The sequence below is a fragment of the Camarhynchus parvulus genome, chromosome 2 (genome assembly GCF_901933205.1).
Source record: "Camarhynchus parvulus chromosome 2, STF_HiC, whole genome shotgun sequence".
NCBI lineage: Eukaryota > Metazoa > Chordata > Aves > Passeriformes > Thraupidae > Camarhynchus > Camarhynchus parvulus.
The window spans coordinates 24,583,689-24,610,590 of record NC_044572.1 but is presented as its reverse complement, the minus strand read 5'-3'; the positions used below and the strand labels follow the sequence as shown (position 1 = coordinate 24,610,590).

Sequence of the window (26,902 nt, the reverse complement as noted above, 5' to 3'; positions counted from 1 at the left end):
ACTGACCTTCCTGACAAAACAACTCAATTTGAAATTCTTGGTATAGACTTCTGCACATCCTTTCTAAAGTGCACAGGCACGGTTCTGCTGGTTGCAGCCCATCATCAGTCAGCACAGCTCAATCAACAGCCAGGAGCTTTCTGTCCTCAAGTGAAAGACAGAAGCTTCCTTTTCCTTCCACCTTTAAGTGAGATGATGATCCTTCTGCAGCCATTAATCCTACTTAGTAGTTGGAAAAAAGGATGGAATTATTTCTGCTCCTGAACTTCTCATACTATGAGGCATGGAGTTACTGAGTTCCTTGAGAACTTCTCAAAAGTTAGTGCTGAAATGAAGAGTCATGCAGACAATCACACCCTTAAGAGAGTTGTAGGCAACCTTTTGAGGCTTTAACAAAATGTTTTATAGCAATGTGCTAAAATCTTGGTCTGAGGACCTCCAATGCATCTAAGCAAGTAATTCATTAAATAGTTTCTTTTGGAACACGGGACATGCTTTATTTCATTTTTTTCACAATTTATTTAAACATCTCACATATACAAAATACATTTTCTTTCTTTTTTTGAGAAATGATGACTTTTTTTTACCCATAGTAGAAGATTGAAACGAAATTTGAAAGTGGGAACACCTGATTTTGGAGGAAGAAGACAAAGAGGAAGAAAAATTATCCACATGCTTAAGCTGTGGGTGAGACAGGACATCCTAAGTTTTAAGACAGACTTCAAAGAAACAGAGAAGCAATACTTTAAATGCTACTAGCACCATCAAAGTTCAAGTATTGGAAAGATACTCTGTAATTATGCAATTAGCACCACTGTATTTTGAGTGGAATTGAAAGTACCTCAGATCATATGGAGAAGTTCCTACAAAAGATGTGGATCACTCTTGATTTAGTGTATGAGGTAGTTTAAACCTTTGGAAGTCATGGATTTAAACTTCCTCTGTGGAAGATATTCAAAGGCCACAAGTGGTGCAAACTTTCATGACTTTTTATTTTGTTTTTTTTTCTTTACAAAGGTTGACATTTCCCAAAACAAGGTGTTAAATCTTGAAAGACTTCCAAGTCCATTTGGGGCTGTATTAAATTTCATTGCACAATGCTCCAATCAATTCTTCTCCTTCTCTTTCGCCCAGAGTTTAAGCAAGTAGATGAACAGAAGAAATGGAAGGAGTCAGCTTTCATTACAAAAAGAAATGACAAGAGAATAATTTGGGAGAGACTTTAAGTTAATTTTAGTTCATTCATTTAAAACAGACTGGGCCAATGTCCAAACTGAATTCTTGGTCAGCGCCGCCAATATCCAAAGGTGCAATGTCGAGGATGGGCAAGCGGGATGGCTTATTTGTTCTGTATTCAATGATTGTTTTGCCCCATTCATTGTTCTTTCTCTGTAAGAGAAGATTCATTGCAGTTGTTATTGCATTGTTCACAGTATTAAGAATTGTTTCACCTGAATGGATAATTCCTGAAATAACTTCATATTAATTTTGCTTGTATTGTTTGCAAATCAGATACCCACATCGAACTATTTAGATCTCCAATACAGAGAAATCATTTACTTGAATCTTCTGTAGTCTGATGTGATGCTGTATGCAAGCTACCATATTATTCAAAATGATGTTAGATTCTAAAAGAACTCTGCCTGATTGTTTCAGGATTTAAAGATCCTACCCCTTCTATAGCATGGGCATTGTTTTCTTATCAATCTTCTGTTTACATAGAATTTGGATCTGGTCCCTCTGAAAACTCTTTTTTTGGCCACATGTACGGTACAAGATAGGATTTTTTTGTAACCTCTTCCACTTGTTAAGGATCTATCATGGTTGGGTTTGTAGGCTATGTATCTTCACTAGGCAAAATTTTGCTGGTTTGACCAATAATCTAATTCTGAATTAAAGCACAACTCTATCCCTAATCACCTGCTTAGGCCTGGGCAGTCACCATGCCCATGGTTTCTGTGTTACTTACAGAACAGCCATCCTCAAGAACACTGAAAGTGAATCTGCTGTTGCCTTCAGCTCGTAGCTCAACATCGTTGGATCCCTGCAGCACAACAGCCTTCTTAAGGTTGCCAGTTTCTGCATCCATGTAAGCAATGCTGTTCTTGCAGTGGTAGGTGATGTTCTGGGAGGCATGGTTGGCCAGCAGACGCATGAAGGCGAGTTGGGTGGCCATATCCTTGGAGGTCACTCCTTCACTATTGTATTCAAACTGAAAAACAGAGAGGAACCCAGTCAGTTGTACTGTGGGGGAAAGGAGGATGCTCGTGATGAAAATGAGTGAAAGCTGCTCTGGTATCCTGGTATCCTGGTTTCAGCTAGGGTAGTAGGGTAGAGTTAATTTCTTCTCAGTTGCTGATACAGTGCTGTGTTTTGGATTTGGAACGAGAATGGTGTTGAAAACTCACTGATGTTTTGGATTTTTGCTAAGTCAAGGACACTTTTTTTTTTGTTGTTGTTTTGTTTGTTTGTTTTTGTTTTTTGTTTTGTGTGTCTCATGCTCAGCAGGTGAGGAAGTGTGCAAAAGAAACTGGCAGGGCCCATAGCTGGGACAGTGACCTGGGCTGACCAAAGGGGTATTCAACACCATGAAAAATAATGCTCAGTATATAAACTGGGATGAAGTAACCCAGAAAGGCAGCCAGTCTGGGTTCAGGAAGCAGGGCGGTCTGGCACCAGTCATCAGGTGGTTAGCAATGACATTTTGCATCACCTATAGTTTTCCTTTTTATTATCATTATTATTTACCATTGTTACTATATTTTATTTTCAAATATTAAACTGTTTTTATCTCAACATGCCAGTTTTACTTTGATTCTCCTCCCCCTTCTACTAGGGTGTATTGGGGGGAAGAAAGAGGGAGTTGAGCAAGTGACAATGGTACCTAATTTCTATCTGAGCTTAAACCATGACAGTTAGGAGCTTTAAAAAAATAGAATCACAAGGCTGCAATCACTTTTCTATTGCCACTCCAGAGCTAAAGAGCACAAAATAAAAGTAGTAGTAGGTAGACTGACAACCAGACACAAGTGGATGTAGTTGAACTGTAGAGTTCTGTTCCAAGGTATGGTGTTAATAGTTTATATGGATTCAGAGACAAGACAGATAACTTCAAGGAAGACAATCTACTGTTCTACAGCTACACACAATGTCTGTCTCAATAAAACTGTGAAACCTTTTTTAATAGAGTTTTGAAACTTTTTTTAATGCACTAGTGTCTGTGGATGGTACAAAAGTTTTCTTCACTCTTATATTCTTTTTACAGCATCTAATTTTTGCCCTTCTAAGAAAAAGGACCCTAGACTGTTCTGATCCAATGTCATTAAATCTCATCTTAGACACTTCATCACAATATCAATGCAACTTCATTTAAGAATTAGGTAATTAAATCTCCTTAGCTGTACGAAAGTGATGTATTTGCAGTTTGCTGGGACAGTGCCTAACATCCGCGTAGTAGTTATTGTTTTCACTTACACCAACAATTCTGGATGTTATGGTGGCATGCACTCAGAATCTGTGATGTATAATATAAATATCTTTCCAGGAATAGTGTAGTACAAAAAATATCAATTAAAAAGATTGATGTTTTTCTTAATTTTTCAGACATTTCCTGGACTGTCTTTATATGTACCATATTCCAGTCCAGGCTTCCCTTAGCAATAACCATTATTCTGGCTGAATTGATCATTTGCAGACATCAAGAAAAGTTACAACAATACTGAGAAGTACTTTTAACAAATTCTGATCTAAATCAGAATCAGAGCTCTGTGCCCTTGAGATAAAAGGTAGCTGCCTTTTTCATATTTCTCCCCTAAGAACTTAATTTCTCTGCTTGCTTCTGAGAGTCAGTGAATTCTGAGAGTCAGTGGAGAACTCTTCAGACAGTGCTGCAGGAAACAATCACCCTGCCATGCATCACTTACCTGGGTGCCACCATTGATAGTTTCACCAAACCATATGTGCTGCTTCTTGTCTTTGGGATTCTTGTTGATATACCAGTTCTTAGCAGGAATATTGTCGGGGTTGGCATAGATGCAAGTCTCACCAGTGGAAAAATCACAGTATGCTCTAATGGCATCTGCAGTGCAGCCTTGGTTGGGGTCAATCCAGTAGAAGCCTGCCGTTGAGGGAAGAAATATAAATCATGGTTCAGTCAGCACAAACTTTGCATGCAGTTCATATTCACTCATCTGATATAGGAACTCAGGCCATAAATATCACAGCTAGGGCAATATTATGGCGGTAAGTGGGATACAGGTATTTTGGATTGTTAATGTATAAGAAACTGTATTTAAAAGCAAGGATTAACTATTTTTGTGTTATTTTGGAAAATTATTGCAATAATGTGCAACAATATCTACAAAGAGCTTTTCAGGGTGTAACTGTATCTATTTTCAGTGGAGGCAGAAAGAATGTCTTCATTGGTCATTTAGTATTTTTGCCATGTGACCAAGGATACCTTTCACTGAAGAAAGCTAATGCCCTGGAAGTGCTCCCTGAGCCACAAAGGACAAACATCTGGCACTAACATACCGCTGCTCCATTCTGGGTGGCTAAGTCTGAGGTCACGGCAGGTGCGAGCTGGGTTCTTTCTGGAGCCTTCTGGGGTCAGCAGGGTCTCAATTTGGTTGTTCAGTGTTTTCAGAGTGGCATCAACTTCATAATCCTTGGGTCTGAGAGAAGGCTGATCAGCCCGGTAGTATTCTGCATCAAAGCCAACTTCATATCCACCACCATTGGGACCAGGGGGGCCAGGGGGACCAGGAGGGCCAGGAGGACCCTGAAGTTTTTCAAAAGCAGAAGACAAAAAGCATTCTGTCAGACATATGGTGCTTTTAATGAAATGCTTTCACACATGCATTCTCCTAGATAACTCCTGGCACTCTCAGCTCTAATTAGAGGCAGCACACACGGTGACTACTATGGGTTGAAGCAGTGGAAGATGCACAGTGCAGGAACACCACATCTCCTTTGTGCATTTGCACTCTGGCCACAAGGAGCAAAGAAAAACTTTTAGTTCAGGTCTATTAAATATTTCCCTAATTTTAAATATCTTTTTTAAGAAATAAAACCGTGTGCATTATTAAACCACTAGGCTTCTGAAGTGATGTAATTACTAGGCTTATAGTGTAATATAAATGTGTTAAATCAACAACAACAAAAAGTTTATACTCACAGCAGGACCTTGGCTACCATGAGAGCCACGCACACCAGCGGGGCCAATAGGTCCAGGGAGACCATTGCGACCATCTTTACCAGGAGGACCAGAAGGACCAGGTGGACCCTAAATGGAAATTTGAACAGTTTAAATGACAGTAAAAATGCTACAAATAGGGATTCATATGGATGGGAGCATACATATATATTGCACAAAGAGAATGAGAGTTATTTCAATATATTCTGAAATTCACTTACCCTTGGGCCAGCAGGGCCAATGTTACCAGGAGGACCTTGATCACCATGTTGGCCCTATTGGGAAAGATACACAGTCATCAAAAAAAAGAGCAGTGTTTGTGTTTGCTTGATTCAATAGGGAAATGTATGTAATGTATATTTGGGCTCAGAGAATGGGAATCTAGGGCCTATGACATTTATTAGGGGAGTTAGGGTATAAAATGCATGTTTTGGTAAGAGAGGAGAGAGGCAGTCAAAATATATTTAAGAGGATAACCTACAAAATTCTTTATATTGTTTCTTCTGATCTTCAGAGAGGGTTTTAAAAGAAAAGTCAGAGTTCCTAAAGTTGATAGCCAAATTTAGAGGGAAGAAAATCCACAAATTACTTCGGGTTTTCTGAGAGAAAAGTTTTACAATTTCTGGCCAAAATAAGAAATAATACTAAAACAAAGGCAGAAGATTTTTAAATTCTTCATTAGCCAAATGCAATTGAGCTTCAAAGGAACTAATGGTAGTCACAGTCTAATGTCAATACCAGAATCTTCAATTTTGTACAAAAACCATTGAATGTTAAAGAGACTATTTATGACTCTTCATTTGAAAGTTGCTGCAGAGTGGAGTAAGTGGTATTAACATACTGTATTGTGCATATGTAATTCCTTGCTAGTGTGACTTTTTTTTGGCTATTTTTGCTCATTATATTCAAAACCCTGAAAATCATTTACTTACAGCAAGACCAGGAAGACCCTGCAATCCATTGTGTCCCTTCAAGCCAGGCAGACCTCGAGGCCCCTTATCACCAGGTAGACCCTTCTCACCACGTGGACCTTGTGGGCCCTAGGAAGGGATATAGGTGTCGAAGGAAAAAATTAGAAGGCTTCAAACAACATCCTCCTGTCAAAGCCAGAATTAAGTGTAAATATTCTACATTAAGTCATATCCCAGGGTATGTAATGGACATCCCCTTAACACACACAGGAAGAGCGCAAATCCTAAAAGCTTCAGGATTTATCCCACAAAAGAGAATGCTAACTGAGATTCTAAGTTCCTAAATGTTTTCAGGTCCTTAAGCATTATTGTTTGGGCCCCTTGATCAAAGTTATGAGTCCTTATTGATAAAGCATGTTTCTCTTCTTGCATCAATGTAGTAATGTATTTAAAAATCAGACTTACAGCAAGACCTCTTGGACCAAAAGCACCAGCAGGACCAACAGCACCAGCAGGACCCTGAAACAAGAATAGAGAATAAATGTCACAGCTGTATATTGTTCTAATGAAGGTTCCATGGTCAACACATCTCTGGAGAAAGTGAACTAATCTATACATTGTAGAGGTGGGATGTACTTTGAATATATGATAGACAAGTCTTAGTCCTTCCTCTTAGACCTTAATCTAGAAAGTTAAGGTATAGCATCATCTCAGTGACTTACAGGTTCACCACGGTTTCCAGGCTTTCCAGAAGGACCAACTTGACCATGAGGACCAGGAGCACCCAGAGCACCACTGGGACCAGGACTACCAGGAGCACCACGCTCACCCTGGGAACAAAGAAATGCAACAGGAGACACATTGTGTTATTACTGACTTAACACATATTGGAATATTTCTTCCATGACAATGAAATAAAAGAAAAAGAAACAAGTTACCTTGAAGCCAGGAGCACCATCACGGCCTGGAGGACCATCATTACCAGGATTGCCCTATTAAAATACCATGAAAAAAAATGACTAAATTTCATCACCTTTCATCTCACACAGAACTGTGTCTCAGTCTAATTGCTTACAGTGAGAGTAAGAAGATATTGAGATGGGATAGTATAAATCTTAAAGAGAAAAAACCTCTTCCTTATACATGTCATTCTCAAATGCCTTAAATATACTAATGTTCTCAGAAAACTAAAATGGTCTTCAAATATTTTAGGTTCAGTAGAGAAAAAAATTACTGGGCTTTGCAACATTTCTCTAAATGAAAAGGCTAAGACAATAGTGGTCTTCACTAGCTTGCATTCTTTTAAAACTGAGACTTTTTTAGATGAAAAATGCCAGTGGAGGGAAAAGAACCTAAACAATAGCCACAACTAAATCACTTTGCTGTGGTACTTCACATGGTTAAATGATTTCCTTTGTGAATATTAATTTCACTTCAGCATTTGGGTTGTGTCCAAAAAAAGGAATTTTCATTCAGAAAATTCTAATGAAACAAGTTCGGGATTTTTAAATTACTATTCTCTGTTCTCCTTGAAATTCTGCAAAGTCTCTGCAAGATTTTTATTTATAATGTATTAACTATGTTTCAGGTTATCAAATAAGCTTCCCTGATAAGGCTGCACTTTTTATACTTCATGAAAGATATGTATGTTCCCCATTCTGTCTTTCTTGGCATTTAAGTAAAAAGTGAAAATATTCTGAGAGTGACTTCAGGACGTACTTCAGACACAACTTTTGCTTTAAAAAGGTCTGTCATCTAGTTGGGCATAGGAATCCATGTCTATCAAGATCCTGATATAATTTTCTCTGATGACATTATACAAGTTTGCTAGCAGAACAGCCTCCAGTTCCATCCACTTTTTCTGAGTATTTGTATTTGGATCAGAATGAAGAAAAAGCAACCTGAAGAGGATAAAAGACAGCTTACATCACGTCCAGCTTCACCAGGAGCACCATTTGGACCAGGAGAACCCACAGGACCAGAGGGACCACGGGCACCAGGAGGACCAGAAACACCCAGGGGACCAGGTTCACCCTAATACAGGGGCAGTTGTGACAAAATGTGACATTATAATACAACACAAACCAGTCTTTCAGAACTTTTAGCCTTTATCTAAGAGCAACATCTCACTGCAATGAGTTTGGGAAAGAAAAAAGAATCAGGACACAAGAAACATACCAAATATTATATCAAATATTATCTTCATTCTGAATGTTACTACTAGAAATCTCAACATTTCTGACATTCAGAAATTTGCTCACTTGCAGATAATTCTGGTTTGTCTGCAACAAGCCATATTTTCTTCCATTGATCTGCATCTGGTAGGTCCGTGTCTTCTGTTTCCAACAGCAAAGGAAACAGCATAATCTACATCTCCCTGGCTTCCCATAAGACAGGACCTCAAGTGTGTGTGGATTTTTTCTTTTTTATTACATGCTATCTGTTTAAAGCAGTTAACTAATCATATACTCACTGTTGCTCCAGAGATGCCTGGAAGACCACGTTCTCCCCGAGAGCCAGGCAGACCAAGGATACCAGGAGCACCAAGAATACCCTGAGGACCTGGGGTACCAGGAGGACCCTATGACATAAAAGGAATAATATTTATATTAATAGACAAAAGTAAATGTATCATACACATCAGACAGTGATACTGAAAATGGCATTCTCGGTTACAATTTTCGCAGATCACAGAAGAAATTTCCATAATTTTTTGTTGAGTAAATTGTGGTATTTCACACAAGTGCTTACTTCAATAAGACAGAAATATATGACTTTTAAAAAAATTCTGGATGTGAAAGCTTAAAGATACTCAAAAGTAATTAATTTATTTGCATAATTCTATGTCGACCTGTGGGCAGACAATTTTAACCTTGTGATCCTCACAAATCAGAATTTATGGTGCAGATATGAATTGAGATTGTTCTAAATGGACATTCTCAGGTTCTTTTGTTTCTATCCACGAGGACCAGTTTCAGAGCAGATGTGCTTCCTTTTCTCAGACTAAATATATATTTCTTCTGTAGTTAAAGAAAGATACAACTCAGCACAAGAGAAAAAGAGAAAGAAAACCCTGACCCAGGGATCAGGCTCACTTTTTATGGCATATTTGTCAAGCATGCCTATGAACAATTGCTTGTGTCTCAATTGAACTTCTACTTAAAGGCTTTGCTAAATTTGTGGATAAAGCAGGAAAGCCCTTCACAAGCACCAAAAGTATCTCAGAAGCCACAACATTCACATGAAGAGAAACATTTTTAATGACATGTGATACTCAGTAACTTACAGCAGCACCAGCCTCTCCAGATGGACCTTTCTCACCAGCAAAACCGGGTGGGCCAGCAATACCTTGTTCACCAGTGCGGCCAACTGGTCCAACATCACCACGCAAACCTCGAGGACCATCTTTGCCAGCTGGGCCAGGAGGACCAGGGGGACCAGTGATGCCCTAGGATTGAGTATGAATATGATATCATTACAATATAGACCTGGGAATAAAATTTCATTTTAAGTCCATGTGAAAAAATAGTCCCTTGCAATAAAGAGGTCATCAGCTGCTCCAAAGCAGCAACTTCTATTGCTTGGTTAGCAGTGGAGAGTCGGAAGCAGTAGAATTATTTGACTGCCTTTTTTTTTTTTTTTAAACTCTGGGCAGGTGAAAGTGGCAAAACGTGGTGGGAAAATATATCCCTGTCTCCTGTTGGGGATATTAATTGCAACTATAAAATCCATGAGAAAAAAAAGTATCTTCCACTATCTTCCAATTCAAGAGAATTATTTGCTTTGGATAACGGGATTTAACATTTATTTAAATCTAGAGTATCTAAGAAAAGAAGTGCCTTTTGGTAAAGGTTGGAAACACCTTTGAAAAGACTACAAATGTCAATCTAGAATGAGAATTTCTTGCTGAAAAATAAAAAAATATTCACATTCCAAAACAGAGTGAGTTTGCCCTGCTCTAGAATGGGACTAGAACTGCAGGTACTTTAGAAAATGTAGCCATACAATAACCTTAACACTCTGCAGATTGGACAAGACCTTCTTATCCCACTCTATTATGAGTAATTGCATAGCCATTGATTTGAACAAAAGCAAATAAACGCTGATTTTTGGAAACGGTTGGGTACTTCAAGAGGCATAGAGATGCTTGATGAATTATAAAAACTCACAAATTAAATGCATAGGTTGTACTCTGGGAGTTTGAACAATTAGATTATTTTTCTCATCCAGTTCTATAAGGATCTGAGATTGTTCCAGTGCAATTACGATTCACATCAATGAAACAAAAGTTAGGATCGTCCCAAAGCAAAGCAGCTTCTGACTTATCCCCCATTACATTTCTTCATTAGTTACTTACAGCAGGGCCAGGAGGACCAACTCTTCCAGCAGCACCAGGGAAACCAGTCATGCCCTAAAAACAAATTTGAAAATGAGAATTAGGTTAAAAGGAAACAATAACTTCATGAAAAGCAACAATGTCAGTACTAAAAGCCTGAAGACTTACAGGAGGACCAGCATCACCACGAGGGCCAGCAGGACCAGCAGCACCAGCGGGACCCTAAGTAGGAAGGATTGAAAAAGAGAGATGGATCAAGCAAAGGCAATTAATGCTCCCTATTTAGAATAAGGGCTCAGTCTCACTACTGTGAAAGCTAAGGTGATTTTTACACCAGCAGGAGGACTGGGCCCAAAACCATGCTGCCTATCCTGACAATAGGGCATTAAATTCTCACACCCATTTTAAATCGCTATCATAAGGCCTGAGAAAAGTTGCATAAGGCATTTTATGATTTAGATTAATTTCCTTGCAAATGTTACATGCATCTAAACAAATCTGGAAATCAAAATGTGACAGCAGGGTAAAATCATGAAATCCTCTGTTTGCACTGTGTGACTGATACAGTCACTTAGTGCAAGAGCCTGGTACTGGTATTAAAATCATACAATAAGTAACCCAAGCCACGCTATCCTGCAACACTTTGTGGTATTTGAAGTACGTGGGTCTGACTTTCTGCATCATTTCAACCAGTTCCCCAGTAATAAGCATGTGAGGCAGTACACAACTTTGGGCTATAAAGGTGTCAGCACATGAAAAGCCTGTGTGCAAATGGGTGCACAGACAAATTTGCACACATGCATCTGGATGACTGACTCTGAAAATCAGACTGTGACAGCTCATCCCATCTTTGAGAGAAAAGTGTCAACATCCTCAGCTCAGACCTTACCCACAATCACCCCCTGAATGGCCCAAGATAGAGTGATTTTGCTGATCTTCAGAGCAAGCTGAAAATTAGTTATTATTTTCTCTTCATTTCAGTTCCAGACTCATGATCTGAGCCCACATAAACAGATTGATAAAATTTACATAATGTGTGAAAACCAGCAGGTTAACTTTTCTCACTGCCTAGCTTGAAGTTTTCTTTCTTTCTTTCATTACCTTTTCAGAATTCAAGGCTTTCAGGCTAATGCATTGTTTGCATGGTAGAGTTGAGAACGATGCATTTCACAAAGACACAATTCACTTACTGGTGGTCCAGAAGCACCAATTGGGCCAATGGCACCTGTTGGTCCAGTTTCACCCTTTGGTCCTTTGGGCCCACGCTCGCCTTTAGCACCAGGCTGACCAGCTGCACCCTGTGGGCAAAAAACCAGACAAAATGAGGAATTGAAAACCTTGCAGAGGAAATAGAGGAGGGTTATGGCATCAATATGAGGAAAGTGCAAACAAAACTTACAGGGGGTCCAGCAAATCCACTGGGACCTACAGGACCAGGCTCACCACGTTCACCCTAGAGAGAGGACAAAGAAGAGACTAGTGGTTAGAACAATCTTTAAAGGAGCAGTCTTCTGAACCTCATGTCTTTGACACAGGAATAATTATAGAAAATTACAACTTACAGGGATACCACGGGCACCAGCAGGACCAGCAGGACCAGCAGGACCTCCTTCTCCCTAAAAGACAGACAAAACATTTTGACCCCGGGAAAAGGCCCAACTGCAGCCAGAACAGGAATGCTCCTGTGGTACAGATATATATAGTGAGTCTCCTTGGATCTCCAGTACAGAGGATGTAACTGAAAATGCTTCTGGTTTTGATCCACCCTGTATTAATAATATCTAATGATTCTCAGACAGCATAAAGTATCATTCTGAGCTAATGTGTAGTTATTTATCAGTGTATCAAAATCTCCTCTCACAGTGCAAGTAGGATTGTGGAGTTTAACCTCAGCTGGGAAAAATTCAGCCCAAGGCTGAATCAGAATCCTCTCCAGATATAACTCACTGCCATATAGATGTGCATCCCCTTCCCTGCCCTTTTAGAAAATGGTTTGCGGTCCTATGGCAAGCTTCACTGAATAGTGCCAAAAGCCCTTGCTTCCTGAATCTGAAAAACTTAAAGAATCGGTGCAAACTAGAAAGATGGAATTGTTTTTTATGGAACTCATCTTTAATATTAATGTGAGAGTAAACTGTACCAACAGGGCATTTTTTCATTCAAAGAGTAGACTTACCCGATCACCAGCACCACCAGCAGGGCCAGGAGCACCAATAGCACCAGGCAGACCCTATGGGCCAAGAGACAGGACATTGTTTCAAACAAATGTAAGTAGGACCAACTACTTTAAATAAGCTTTCTCTTTTCCTCTGGAGAAAGGTGGGTAACTAACTTTCTTTCAGATGTTCTCAATATAAAGGATACATGATTTTATAAAACAAAACCTATTTTGTTATTTTCCTTCCCAAAGTATGAATCCTAATTCACCTGAAATCTCAAATTAAGAATAGTTTTGTGTAACTTTGCAGGCTGCCTTTAAAATTAGCTGCCTGGGCTGAGCCCATGAAATAAAAGTTCACTATAACACTTAACAGCTATGCAATGTCTGTGAAATACTCTGCTCATGTAATTTCTCTGCTTGGATGCATGAGAAGTGATCACTTTTCTCTCTCTCTCCTCCTGAATTCAATCATCCTTGGACAAGGGGCAACAAAATTACATTGATTTGTATCAAAAATGAGCAGATATAAACAGTAATGCAACACAGTGGGAAATGCGAGTTCTGAACATTCTTTTCAGTTATTTAATTTTTGAGGTGTAGCAAGGTGAAGTCGAGTAGAACCAGAAGATACTTACACGAGCACCATCTCTTCCTGTTGCACCAGTATCACCTCTCAGACCTGGGGCACCCTGGAACACACAGTGGGAAAAATTGTATTGGTAGTGAACACAACAGTTTGTATGAAAAAAGTGTTGAGCAGTTTGCTGAGTACCTGTGCATTACTCAGACATCACAGAGAAACCTTATGCTAGGTTTTCTGGAGAAACAAGCGTTGATCATTTTGTTCTTATTGCTGAAACCAGATCAGCACTCTATTCTCTCTCTTTTTTTTTCTTAATACAGCCTAGTGTTTTTCATTAATCTGCATGTCAATACATAGTGTTTTTAAAAAAGTTTTAGGATAGCACCTTGGAAAAGACAGTCAGTCCTTCAGACCAACAAAACCTCTACTTGCTGACCATTGAGTCAGTTACAGTTACACAGTAAATAAAAGTCACATTGGGGTAACCTGCAGGTTTTTCCAAGTAATGAAATTTAGGCATCTCAAACCTGTGCGTGCAATAACAAGCCAGTTGTCCATCTTACCTTTTCACCCTTGCCTCCTGGAACACCAGCAACACCTCTCTCTCCTGGGATTCCACCAGGGCCAGCAGGACCAGGAGCACCAGCAGCACCAACATTGCCAGGCTCACCCTAGCAGCAACAGCATATCATGTAAGTCAGGGTCAAGTCACTCACACAATTAGGAACAAAATCATCATTACTATTCTGCCCACCATTCTACTTGGTTGCAAACAGTGTGAATAGTAACATTTTTGTCTTGAGCTATTGTACATGTTTTACTTTTCCAGCTAGCGAAGATGCTAGATGTGAACGCTCGCTCTGATTCTGTGGGCTCCTGAGGTTTTAGGTACATTTTCCAAACTTAACTTCTGTAGAAAGACTAGCCATGGGAATCTGGAAAACTAAGACCCAGATTCACTTAGCATCAACACAACATCATCATTTGCTAGATGATCACTTATTATTGCCCTAATATTTGGGGGAAAATATTGCTAACTAGAGACAAGAGCTTCCTGGGTACAAGTAGGTGTGGGTATAAATAGAAGTCAGCATGAATTTTGGTCAGAATCTCAGATCCTATCTCCAAACAGAATAACAGCATCCCCAGCTGACAACCTGTACTCAAACTGACTTTCCCTCCCATCATCTATATTACTAAACATAAACCCATTTAATATTAATGTGGACTAGCCGAGATGGAACTTCACCACTTGGAGAGAGGTTTTGGACTGCATTGATCAGGAATTCAACAGTAAGGCAATGGCAGCTGGAAAAGTCATACCTTGTTACCATCAGGGCCTGGTGGGCCAGAGGGACCACGGCTTCCAATGGGACCAGCAGGACCAACAGCACCGCTCTCACCAGGAGGACCACGCTCACCCTAAGGAGACAGTCTGATCTGAGGGCTTCCTTGTATTGTTCTCTAGCTGAAAGCACTGGCTGGGAGCAGTGACAGCGTGGCACATTTTTATCTGAACAAACCTTTAGTTAGAATTGTGCAGCTATTAGGTAAATTGGTCGTAAGAACTGGCTCTAGCTTTTGACACAAAAGTATCAAAATGAAGTAATGAATTCTTGCATCATGACAACAGCTGAAAACTAAAGTATTAATACTTCTGGAACATGGATTTTGGCTACTGTGCTTGCTCCGTTAACAGTGTCTGGCATTCTACTGTCAAATGGAGATTCTGTTTTAGGACAAATAATGGAATCTAGTGAAATTTAAAGGATAGTTATTTGCAAGCAATTATTTATACAGTGGCAAGTGCCTGGTGATAGGAGAACAATAAAGGTAACACCTAAAGCCTACTAATGTGACATGTACATTATAACAGGTATAAGGTTAAATTCTGCATCATAGATCTGGAGATGTCAGAGTACCCAGAAACTCAACTTAAATGCACAACAGATGTATAAAAGATAGAAACACTGGTTTTACTAAAGATATCTCAAATTATCTCAGTGTGATCAAGCTGGACATCAGCGAATAATCTGATAAGGTATTATGGAGATTTTAGTTATGCTGGAGAATTTGGAATTTTTGTAAGAACTATAAGGTGTTCAAAGAACTGACTTAAGGGGAGATAGCACACCAGTAAAAAGCACCAATGAGCAACAGATTAATTTATATTGTAGAGATGTTCCTAAATTAATTTTTTTCATACATTTTGTTAATTACAAAGAGGCAGAAAAAGAAGAAATATGCAGATATCACAAAGGAAGGATTTGTCAACAGGAAGAAGGATTGGCAGACTACACAGGAAGAAGTGAACAACCTGCTAGATAGGTGTCACAGCAAAGAGATAAAAATCAAGAGTGCAAGTACCAGGGCATTTATTTAGGCATCAAAACTGCAAATTTTGCTTCAATGGTGAAAATGACTGAAAGGGAAAGGTAATAGCCAACAATATGACACATGCATGTAAAAGGAAAATATGATCTGGCAAAAGCAGTGGGTTACTTTTAGGAAGTGTTAGTTTTGTGTATAAAGCAGCAGTAAGGCCTAATTTGGAATACTGGATGAAATACACTGAGGGCTCAATATGTGATGCTTAGGGCAAGCTAGAGCAGAGGAAAATAACTGCTACTGCTATGACAAAAGGAACTTGGCTTGGATGAAATGGAAAAATTAGAGTTAAGAGCGCAGGTGGTTTTTGATACAGACTCAGGGCACTGAAGCATAGAGAGCAAAAGTGCTGTTTAAACTGATTGGAGTAACTTTTAAGAGTGAATGGAGATATTTGTCACTGGATACATTTAATCTGCAAGTCAGAACAAAAGAAGAAGCAACAGAAGTAGGTTAAATGTCAATCTCTGTAGAGGCAGATTTGGAAAACAAATACTTAACTGAGTCCTTTATAAACTACTCATTGCTCTACATAAATGGGATCCTCCCGCCATGAAGGAAGGCATCCAAAGCTCTTGGAGGATGTCAATTGAAAGTTCAGAATTAAAGGGACGTGGGAGGCAATACCTTCTAATGACTATTCTGGTTTCTGTATTCAGAAATGTACATAGTTACTATTATTACTGATCACATTAATAAGACAGTCTGTACCAGATTTCAAATGAGTTACTCACTCTTGGGCCAGCAGGACCAGGGACACCAAATTCACCATGAAGACCCTAGAAGAAAGTAGATATAGAGGTAAAGTTTATTTTACTTGCTTAAATTGTACTGTGTTTCTTAGCAACAAATGGAAGTTCTCAAATTGCAATAGCATATTGGAAAGTTTCAGACAAATTTTCAGACAATCTATTACATACATGGAAATAAGCCCTCTTCCTCCAGCTGCACAGTACCTCAAGGTAGACATTAGATAATATTTTTTCATCTGAAGAGTTACTTATTAAATTACAAGCTCTTTTTTCAGGTATACACAATATAAACTCTTTTACAGGGACAGAGATGTAACTATAAATGTTAAAGGTGATTATGACACAAAGGATGCACAATTTGCAGTCCATCCCACACTAACTGTGCAGCAGCTAGAGCATGAATTACAACTGAACCACCTCAGCTGGATGTCATCGTACATTCCCTGAAATCAGCTGACGTGCAATAACATCAATGGAGTACTGCAGGTTAGACTGAACCTTGAATATTTTGAAAGAAATGTGAAGTAAAATATTTTTCATGTACTGTCTCTTCTTGGGGAAGAAGCATAGTTTATTGCTACTTAAGGCCCAGAAAGCAAAGGACTATCTTTGCTCTGTTTCATACCAAAACTTGAAAGAGGAAGTATGATGCAAGTTCCAAGGCAAAAGGGACTTTTGCAAATTAAAGTTTGATGTTACCCTGATTGCTTTGTTTCAGCAAACAGATTCAACAGGCTCTTGCTCCAGCACGTGTGCCATTGCAAACCCAGCCCTTATGCAACGCCTGCCCCATGCATGGAATGCTGTGTCTGTCACTCACCCTCTCGCCTGGTTTACCAGCCTCTCCAGCAGGACCCGAGGGACCTGGCAGACCCTGAGTGTAAAGAAAGAAGAACACAAATATAGTTAAGGCAGAAGCTCTTCATGCTTTGGGAACCATGGATAAGATTGAACAGAGCACACAGTTACTCACCTGGAAGCCAGGAGGGCCAGCAGGACCTGTTTCACCCTTTCCACCTTGGTTACCCTGGGTGGAATGAAAAACAAGTGATTAAGTTGAAAAACAGGGAAATGGATTTTAAAATGGGAAGTCCCATTAATGAAAAGTAAATCACAAACTGGATTTGTGTGGAGGCTGTTACTTACAGTGACTCCAGGAGGACCTTGAGCACCGTTGTTTCCCTCTGGACCAGGAGCACCCTGTATATGTTCAAGTAGAAAGCTATTACCAAAGTTTTAATTTTATATGAGTAATATCTCTAAATTATTATGAGCAATATCTCTAAATTATTATTAGCCCAAATGTCTCTCACTGCATATTTTGAACTTGACCATTTACTTGCAAGAACTTTGCAGCCAGAGATACTAAAGATGCTTAAAATTTTAAATTCTCATAATTTTAGTTATTGCAGCACATTCATAATTAAGAAAACTTCTTTGGGAATTATACAATATAGAAATCTTGCTGATAGCATTTTTCCCAAACAAGATTGTTTTTGGTTCCCTTAAATGGAAGAATGACTAAGTTTCAACTATGAGTTAAAAGGTAGAAATTTACAGGATTAATTAGAAACCATACACTGTGCTACAAGATTTAAGGATAGGGAGTGCGATGTTTCCTTTTCATAGGATAATGCCACTAATACCCAAGAAGGGGAGTTTTCATTTATCCGTTCAGTCATAGCCTCCTCTGACATGAGGCTAAAAATAATGCATTCCCAAGGGCTTTTCTAATTTCATCATCTAGTCATACTTGCACAAGCCAATGCTATCTTATTACAGAGGTTTGGAAAATCTACTTTTTTTCTCTCGGGAAGGTGATAAAGAAAATATAACCACGTACCCTTGGGCCAGCAAGACCAACATTGCCCTTTTCACCAGGTTTGCCAGGTTCACCCTGAAGTTGAAAGAAAAAGATTTAGAAGTTAATCAACACTTCATATTAGATTCAGTTTAAACTACTACACAGAGACTTCTCGTTGCCAGAAGATTTACTGTAATATTTCTTTAACCCCAATTAAAACACACACAAGCTCCATCTGTCTTTTTGGATCACTTAGATTAGCTCAAAAATATGTCTTTTCAAAACTCAATGCCTTTATGTTTTGAGATTGTAATTCACGGCAGTCCATGTAGCATCCTATGCAATACACTATATGTTTGCCTGTGTGTGTATGTACAGCAACCCCCAAGTCCAGGACATGTTTGCAATCTGTGACCTCTGTGGGACATTTAAAGAACTCCACTGAAGTCACTGGTAGGTGTTCTTCTAAACTGAGTGAGCTTTGGATAGTGCTCCATAAATAACAGTACTCTGGAACTGGTTTAATGGCCAAACTTGACAGAACTTTTACAGATGTGAATACACAGAAATGATAAAATGGACACGCTGAAATCATAAAATAAACATATATTATTCTAATCACTTCAATTTCATAATATCTCTAAGCTAATTAAACTGTTTTTTCATTTCTTGAATCATATTTTGGATAACTGGAAAATAATTTGAAACTCTTGAATAACTCTTGAATGTAAGCAGATGCCATCTGATGAGGAGGATACAGGGAGATATGTTAGATTAATGATAGAGTTGAGACTCTACAGATTAGTCTGGAAATACTTTCATAGTAATAGAAAGTTTCTGTACTGTACTTACAGTGGGACCTTTTGGTCCAGGGAATCCAATGTTGCCAGGCTCACCTCTATTACCAGCTGGACCAATTGGCCCAACTCTACCATCTGCTCCAGGGAAACCCTAGGAAAAGAAATCATACTATTAAATGGCTGAGGTAATTTAATTAGAGTTCAGCTTTAGGAGAAATATATACTGACAGGAAGCAAATGTTATTTAACTTTTCCCCATTGTTGATACATTGCATGCTCATGCATCCCTCCCCTTTTCCTCCTTTTTTGTAGAACTCTGTAGTTCTTCTTGCCCTTCCAGGACACAGGCTTAATCTGAGACACACAGAAATGAATGGAAATATTCACACTGATATTCTGAGTAATAGAATAGAAAATCTTGCTGTTTTTACACAGTTGTGTTAGAGCTCAGTGCTGAGATATCTGCTTTATACTATTGTACTTCATTCTTTCCCATGCAACAGTGTAACAGAATAAAAAGCAAGGTACTTACAACAGGACCTTCCTTGCCAGCAGGGCCTGGACTTCCAGGCTGACCTGGGAGACCCTGAGAAAGGAAAAGTTTCATGATTTTAGAAGGAAACCTACTCACTCAACACATTGCCACCATTTTTTCTACATGCATGCATGCACACACACAGAGGTGCCAAGATATCACTGTACCACTGTTTAAACAGGACTGTAGGTGCTATCACATTTTCGCCTGAAGCACACTGACTGTTAGTTGGTGGTGTGTGCTCCCATGCCAGTTGAAAATCAGTACAGGGAAGTACCTGTTTTACTCAGAGAAACTGATTTAGGCTCTGCTTTGGAGGATAGTGTGTTTCAATGTTTGCAGATGCCTAACACTCATATGTGCATCACAAACTTTCACTGCACGGGGTAGGGTAGGAAGAGAAAGAATAAGGAATATAAACGTAATGAAATGAACACAATCTGGCTGCAGCCAACACCACTAAAAGTAAATGGCTGTTTTCAGTGAAATCACTTGCAAAATAAAAAAGAAATAGTTGAGATCAGGCATTTCACACCATTTTAGTAGGGTCTGCTTTCCTTTGAGTTCATTAAAGCGAGAATACACACCTTAATTGTGATCATAATGATTACAGTCTGTAAACAATCACAAGTGGAAACCCCTTACAGAATTCAATGCAATATCCAGTACAAGAAGACTGTGCTCCATCCCAAGGCCATCAAATGCTATGTTAACAAAACTAATTTCAATAAACAGTTTGATGCTTCTTGGCTGTTCCTAATGGGTTTTTTTCAGCTGAGTGGTGGAAGTGCCCTAACTGTGATTAACACATGTTGAATTTTTGCAGTTGGATTTCTGAATAACTTTGTCCATTAATTGTAAGTAATTTTCTTCCCATGTAGTTAAAACTTAATCCACAGAGTTCGAACTTACTCTTGGACCCATAAGACCAGGCTCACCAGGACGGCCAGCATCACCATTAGGACCCTTAGCACCAACAGGACCACTAGCACCACGGTTACCAGCAGGTCCCTACCAAAAGAAAGAAATAAAATTAGGCAGAGGTAGCAAAAAAGCATTGCAGATCTATATATAAAAGGTGGTTCAAAAATAGTGACCCAGACAAAAGTCTTACCATGACACCAGCTCTGCCATCAGCTCCAGGGAGCCCACGAGATCCAGGTACACCCTGCAAGTCAACACAAAACAAATCAAGGGAAAGAAATAAACCTGAGGTGTATCGTGCCTACTAGATTTCAGCCTTCCAAGCAGGTCTGCTGAATTTAAGGTAAGTGCAGCTTTAAGCACACACCTCAGTGTGAATAGGTATTGTGAAAGAAATCCCTCTCACTCCCTGTAGATTTCTTTAAATTCTAATCTGTATAATTTTCAGTGTTCACCCTAACTAATAGTGGCTCTAGCCAGCAGATAGGATCCCACAACCTGCCCCACAAAGTTCCACATAGAGAGAGTTACTGACTCTGAATTATTTATTCTGAAAAAAAAATCTGGGGGAAATGCTGCCATTTTTCTTATTATTTTCCTGTGAATTCTCTTCCTTCATGAAGCTACATGCTTCCTGAAGTTCATGGAGTGGCTTTCTCGCCCAGTGTAAAGTTTACTAGGCATCCTTGAAAACACTGAATTGAAAGCTTTTGCCCCCCATTATGTGTAAGCCCATTACTGGTTTTAAGCAGTTAAATCCCTTACAAACTTTTAAGAAAAATCAAAAGATGATTCACTAAATATTACACAGTGGATAAATCAAAGACATCTCTAAATACTTCAGGGATAAGAGAAGAAACATACATTAATGCAAAGTGAAAATGGGTTTGGTCCCAACTAATCAAAAGGTTCAGAATTGAAAATTATCACTGCTTAGCAGCATTAATATCAATTTAATTGCTCATAATTATTTAATTTGCCTGTGGGATTCTAGATTGATTTCCACTTTCCTTTTTGCTTTTAAGTCTGGCACATGAAAAGAAAACCTACTCTCAGACCAGCAGGGCCTGGGGGACCAGCAGAGCCAGGTTCACCAGGGCTGCCTCTCTTGCCTTCCTCACCACTGGGGCCAGGAGGGCCAGCAGGTCCAGCAGCACCCTATTTTGAACAAACGGGAAAAAGAAGATATCAGACACTATGTTGCAGATATTATCAGGCTTTTGATTGAAAAAGCCTTCACATTTTGCCATACTTACAGGTTCACCCTTCATACCACTTTCTCCCTTGGCACCAGCGGGGCCTGGTTCACCCTAGAGTCCAAAACAAAAAGAGGTGACAGAATTAGGCATCATTCCAAAAATCTCTCTTCTACCTGGAGAGCTTACTCATGAATTAAAAAATTCTTTTATCACCTAATGGCATGCCTCCTTTTATTGTGAAAATGGCCAATGAGCATGACTGTATTTTTGACTTAAAAGGCACAAAACCAAACATGTTAAAGGTGCTTAGAAATTACATTATTGAACAATGACACATTTAGGGCTGGTTCCTCTGCTGAGGATACCCACCAAGGGCCTAGTTGTGGGATTGCTGCCACATCTATCTCAGTGCTATCAACATGGACAGAGCTTCACAGTCATACAATATTCTGCATGGGAAGGGACCCACAAGGATCACTGAATCCAACTACTCCTTGCACTCACAGGGAGTGCAAAGTGAACCTTTTCAGTCTCAGCATCTAAAGCAAGTAACGAGACACAGAAATTAACTACAATGTTAATTATAGTGAAACAAGAAAATATGTCTGCCGTATAACAAATATTTATCCAGAGATCTTTTACAACTGTGGACACTGTGTCTGGTTTTCAAATATGTAGGAGGTCACTTACAACAAGTCCTCTAGCACCGCTAGGACCAGCAGGGCCAGGAGGACCAAGAATACCACGGGGACCAGGCAGACCAGGAGCACCAGCAACACCAGGAAGACCCTGTTCAACAGAGGGGGAAAAAGGTATTGTGAACCCATTGTCTTTTCTGCTGCATTAACAGAATTGGGTTTTTTAGAGGAAACATGCATGATTGTAGTTGTACTTACAGCTGCACCTTTAGCCCCTGGAAGACCATTAGCACCGGGGTTGCCCTGTTAAGAAAGGTAACAATACTGGTTAATTCAGAATCAAAAGTGCACACATCTCATAGATAGAGCCTGGCAAGATACTCACTGGAGGGCCAACAGGACCACTAGAACCAGGAAGTCCAATCTCTCCTCTTGGGCCAGCAGGACCAGTAGGACCAACGTTACCAGCAGGTCCAATTTCACCCTGTTGGAGAGAAGGACAGAACCTTCCATCAGTGTACACAGTCTTATGGCAAGAGTGAAGAAATTCTCTATCAGCCTGGCATGAAGATAATCATATTTGTGTATTTCCACTTCAGACACCAGGAAACCAAGCAGCTGAGAGCTTTTTATGGATTTTAAGGGCACTCAAGTTGGGATGTCTATTTAGGCTCCATCTAAGGTAATGGCTAAGACAGGAAAACCAGATGCTTACCCAGAAGGTTGACCGAAAAATCAGAATTAGAATTCCAGTCTCATTTGCATCCATGTGCCTCCAGAATTGGCCTGAGGTGCCACAGTACATGAGACCTAATTGACCATTATCTTGCACTTTTGGATGCCATTTGCATAGATGTAAAATGCAAAATTATGCCTGATTAAAGTGCATACAATAGTGTTCACAACGGAGTAAATGACAAAAAAAGGTTCTTGCTTTTATTTTCAGAAGGTTGTGTTCTGTAAGTTTACTACAAGAACCTGAATATAATGACATGGATTTTGTGATGAATGGTCAGCAAAATTTGTAAATGAAATATCTACAATAGCCTCAAATGCTCTGTCCTTCCTTAGTCACTCAAAATATTGAGGCTCTTACCCAGATAAAAAATGCTAAGATTTGAACAACAAAGTGAATAATTTAAATTATAGCCTGCAAGAGCAAAATGGTACTGCCCTAAACCTGAAAAATTTTAATGCGATTTCTGTACTGTAATTTTGGACTCAGAAGTAGCCCAATACTCAAATGCAGCTTCTTTGTCCTCCACTATTTCTGTAAAGTGATTTAACTGCTGCCTCACTTATGTATTATGATTCGTGTCACCCTTGGAAAGTGCATATAAGTGCACCAATTAGGAAGCAGTAAAAGGGTTCTGTCTTCCTGAACCTGCCCAGCTTCAATCTTCAGCTGTGAAGTAAGTGCTGACTTTAAATTAGCATTCATATCTGATGTTCTCCAAACACAGATCAGGATGAGGATGAATCCCTAGAGTAACTAATAAGAAAGCACTCTTAGTTCATAAAGGATGGAGTTTTTCTGCTGCCTAGAAACTCTGGTTTGCACATTTCATCTTCACCATCAAATGTACCAGTAGAAGCAGATGTTCATACCTTAGCACCAGGAGCACCTGGGAAGCCTGGAGGACCAGCAGCACCAATAGGGCCCTGGGAAGTGAAAGGGAAGCAGTTGTGTAAAGGTATTCAGTGACAATAGAAACATCTTGCTTGTTGAAGTAACCAGATTGAAAAAAATGCACATTTACTTATTCCACACATTACCCCCTCAGCACACTAGCTGCCTTTTGCAGTTCCAAACTGACAGATTTGGTTCACTACAAACAGTTAAGAGCCAGGTGAATGCTTAAACAATATTTGCAGTGCAAATTAAGCAAGAATTGGTAAAACCTTGCCTTGAGGCCAAACACCTGAGAAAGAACAAACAGGATGAGCAGAGGCAGGCATCTGCGAGGCAAGATGACTGATTCTACCATGTTTACCTATTTCTGTGAGATTTATAATTACATTGGGACAAAGTTCCAATGTACCAGACATTACAAGAGAAGATACACTGATGGATGCATAGCCTTAATTTTTAAATTCATACAAATAAAAAGGGATGGTTTCTCTTCAATTATTAATTTTAAAATCCAACTCATATTGGAAATTGATATCTATCTTTCGCGAGCTAATACCTTTCAATTAGAAATATTTATAATCCTGCCTCACAAAGCCAAGGTAATAAAACATGTCAGCTGCTATGACAAAGAGGAATTGGCCTCAGACATTCTATAACCTACTCTTTTATAAAGGAGGTACCTGGAATTGTCACTAGTTTTGCATAAGCAAAAAAAAAAAAAGACCAAATTCCCTTTAGGTTATGTTTGAAAGCATAAACTTCCAGAATTTTCATTGCAATGACTTATTTACCTTTTAAATTTCAAGCGGACAGAAGGATAAAATATTATTTCTGTTTTAGTTTTAAAAAATGAGTGTTAGTAACTGCTGTGCAGAATATTTAAGGTATCATAACCTAAGTATGTGACAAATAACTTCAGCCTGGGACATAATGCAACACTGTGTCCATTGTGAATAACAACCTATGCAATCAACAGCTTCAGAACACTTTTCCTATAGCAACTCAGCTGCCTTAATTCAAAATGTCTTCAGCTAAAAAGTTTTGGTTCTACTACATCAGATCTTAGCTGTAAGATTTTTTATTTGCCTGCAATTTAACTGCCCAATAACATAATTTTTAAATACTCCACATGGGAGAACGTTAAGATGTTCACAGCCATGCTCACATTCTACTCTGTTAAAGCACAAAAGGTGTTTGAAGTGAAAAGGGGTTTTAAAATCTACTTTGGCAAAATGGAACCAAGTACAGCTTCATCATAGACTCAGTTTTTGAAGGTAGGAATTAAAAACCTATTAACTGTTATTACTATTATTCTAGTGTATTTCAGATTTGTTTTACACTTTCAAACGATATCCTTGTACTCATATTTATGTTGCTGAGATAAATGAGGTTTAATGAAATCAGAGGTAAATTATGGAAACACTAACTCCTTTTAAACAGACAAATCTGCATTGGATTATTAAAATAGTTACAGTCAGATTAGGAGAGTTGGATCTTCCTGGCCTTTCACAATAGCTCACAACTCAGGCACTTCTAGTGAATGAAAAAGGTTAGTGCCTGCAGGTGCAAAGCTATGTCCTGTTGTGCATATATAATTTACAGATGTATATAATTATAGCCATCTGTAGCACATGCATGGTATGCATCAGTTAACAAGTAGAAAGTCTCTTTAGCTTTTGGATGGGAATTATTCTGTTAGACTGTTGGAAATGAGAATTCTGTGCACTGAGTATTTCCCAGTGAGATGTGCTGGAAAACCTTCTCATGAAATCACCAGTGCAAACAAGAGAATACTTGGTTCCTTTTATATGGATGTGTTTAATATAAATCCTGAGGCTCTCATGATACTGTCTGCAAAGGGTTTATCACTAATTCTCTTTGTGATGTTCTGATAAGCAACGGAGAACTATGTTAAAAACACCAACACAATAAACTTCTTAAAAGCCCAAGAAATCCTCTAGAAACAGGAAAAGAAGCACAAAGCCTAATGGAACCAGGCTGTCAAAAAGCAAGACTTAAACTTACAGCAGGTCCAGTGGGGCCAGCGCTGCCATCACTTCCACGAGCACCCTGTGAGGAAGAACATGATAAACAGTTTAAAAAGAGACTTGAATGTCAGAGGAAGCCACAGTAAGTGGCTGGCTCATAATGACAGACAGATGGGAAGCCACTTACAGCTGGTCCAGGGGCACCTACTCTTCCTCTCTCACCAGGGAGACCACGAGCACCCTTGAAAGAAAAATCAAATTAACTCATTTATATCTTTTCACTGAACATAGATATATAGAGATCTTTCCCTCTGCTAAGTCATATTACTATTACATTAGAGTATCTGGGTATCTGGAGTGTTAATAATGACAAATATTGAAGAAAATGCTGGCTGAACTAAATCTATCAGATTATACTTTCCTACAGCAGCAGTGAATACTTACAGGTTGTCCTGGGGTACCATTTTCACCAGGGGCACCAGGTTCTCCCTATGAAGAAGAAAGTTTGGAGGCTTGAGTTACTTACAGGATACTTTGGACAGATAGTCTAACACTATCAGAGAAATTTTCATCTACTGGATCCCCCTGTCTGTCTTCTGTAGCATTTTATAACACAGCACTGTCCATGTTTCTGCTTCACACTATACAATAATAGCACATCAAGTCCTGAGGGTGCAGAGACTGCAACTGTCCCTGCATATACTGGAACACAGCCAGATGGAATCCTTTCAGAAGGGAAGCCAAACAAAGTTGTGCCACTTGCTCAGCTTTCTTCACCCCCTTTCTTTATGCTGACATTTACTCTGTAGTGCACATTTAAGAGATTGGATCTGGATAGTCAACTACAAATCCAGATCAATCAGCTTTTTTAGCTAGAGTAGAAGCAGAATGAGGCTTTCTTTTGACTTAGTGTAAGTTGACAAAATCCTCTCAAATGGCTTAAAATAAGGATCTTCCTCAGGTATTTCTAACTGAAGACAAATAATACTGAGTATTTGAGTAACAGCCATTAATACCTGGCTTCTCTCCCTTCATTACTGTATTCTCAACAGCCTT

At 39.2% G+C, this 26,902-nt stretch overlaps 1 protein-coding gene across 1 annotated transcript in view; it reads right to left on the bottom strand.

Annotated features, from left to right (window-relative positions):
* Positions 1–475: 475 nt before the first annotated feature.
* Positions 476–26,902, bottom strand: part of COL1A2 (collagen type I alpha 2 chain) — a 38,464-nt gene continuing 12,037 nt past the window's right edge. The window contains exons 13-52 of the mRNA XM_030943434.1: positions 26,291–26,335; positions 26,034–26,087; positions 25,884–25,928; positions 23,834–23,887; positions 22,611–22,709; positions 22,484–22,528; positions 22,278–22,376; positions 21,645–21,698; positions 21,439–21,546; positions 20,579–20,632; positions 20,377–20,475; positions 19,462–19,515; positions 18,982–19,080; positions 18,169–18,222; positions 17,472–17,525; positions 17,299–17,352; positions 17,146–17,199; positions 16,308–16,352; positions 14,509–14,607; positions 13,749–13,856; positions 13,238–13,291; positions 12,618–12,671; positions 12,004–12,057; positions 11,841–11,894; positions 11,632–11,739; positions 10,610–10,663; positions 10,463–10,516; positions 9,392–9,553; positions 8,579–8,686; positions 8,032–8,139; positions 7,044–7,097; positions 6,828–6,935; positions 6,571–6,624; positions 6,127–6,234; positions 5,416–5,469; positions 5,177–5,284; positions 4,534–4,780; positions 3,924–4,117; positions 1,970–2,212; positions 476–1,389 (exon numbers count right to left, since the gene is read on the bottom strand). Coding sequence (XP_030799294.1) covers positions 1,243–1,389; positions 1,970–2,212; positions 3,924–4,117; positions 4,534–4,780; positions 5,177–5,284; positions 5,416–5,469; positions 6,127–6,234; positions 6,571–6,624; positions 6,828–6,935; positions 7,044–7,097; positions 8,032–8,139; positions 8,579–8,686; positions 9,392–9,553; positions 10,463–10,516; positions 10,610–10,663; positions 11,632–11,739; positions 11,841–11,894; positions 12,004–12,057; positions 12,618–12,671; positions 13,238–13,291; positions 13,749–13,856; positions 14,509–14,607; positions 16,308–16,352; positions 17,146–17,199; positions 17,299–17,352; positions 17,472–17,525; positions 18,169–18,222; positions 18,982–19,080; positions 19,462–19,515; positions 20,377–20,475; positions 20,579–20,632; positions 21,439–21,546; positions 21,645–21,698; positions 22,278–22,376; positions 22,484–22,528; positions 22,611–22,709; positions 23,834–23,887; positions 25,884–25,928; positions 26,034–26,087; positions 26,291–26,335 — 3,504 coding nt within the window. The 3' untranslated portion in view covers positions 476–1,242. The remainder of the gene's footprint in view (positions 1,390–1,969; positions 2,213–3,923; positions 4,118–4,533; positions 4,781–5,176; positions 5,285–5,415; positions 5,470–6,126; positions 6,235–6,570; positions 6,625–6,827; positions 6,936–7,043; positions 7,098–8,031; positions 8,140–8,578; positions 8,687–9,391; positions 9,554–10,462; positions 10,517–10,609; positions 10,664–11,631; positions 11,740–11,840; positions 11,895–12,003; positions 12,058–12,617; positions 12,672–13,237; positions 13,292–13,748; positions 13,857–14,508; positions 14,608–16,307; positions 16,353–17,145; positions 17,200–17,298; positions 17,353–17,471; positions 17,526–18,168; positions 18,223–18,981; positions 19,081–19,461; positions 19,516–20,376; positions 20,476–20,578; positions 20,633–21,438; positions 21,547–21,644; positions 21,699–22,277; positions 22,377–22,483; positions 22,529–22,610; positions 22,710–23,833; positions 23,888–25,883; positions 25,929–26,033; positions 26,088–26,290; positions 26,336–26,902) is intronic.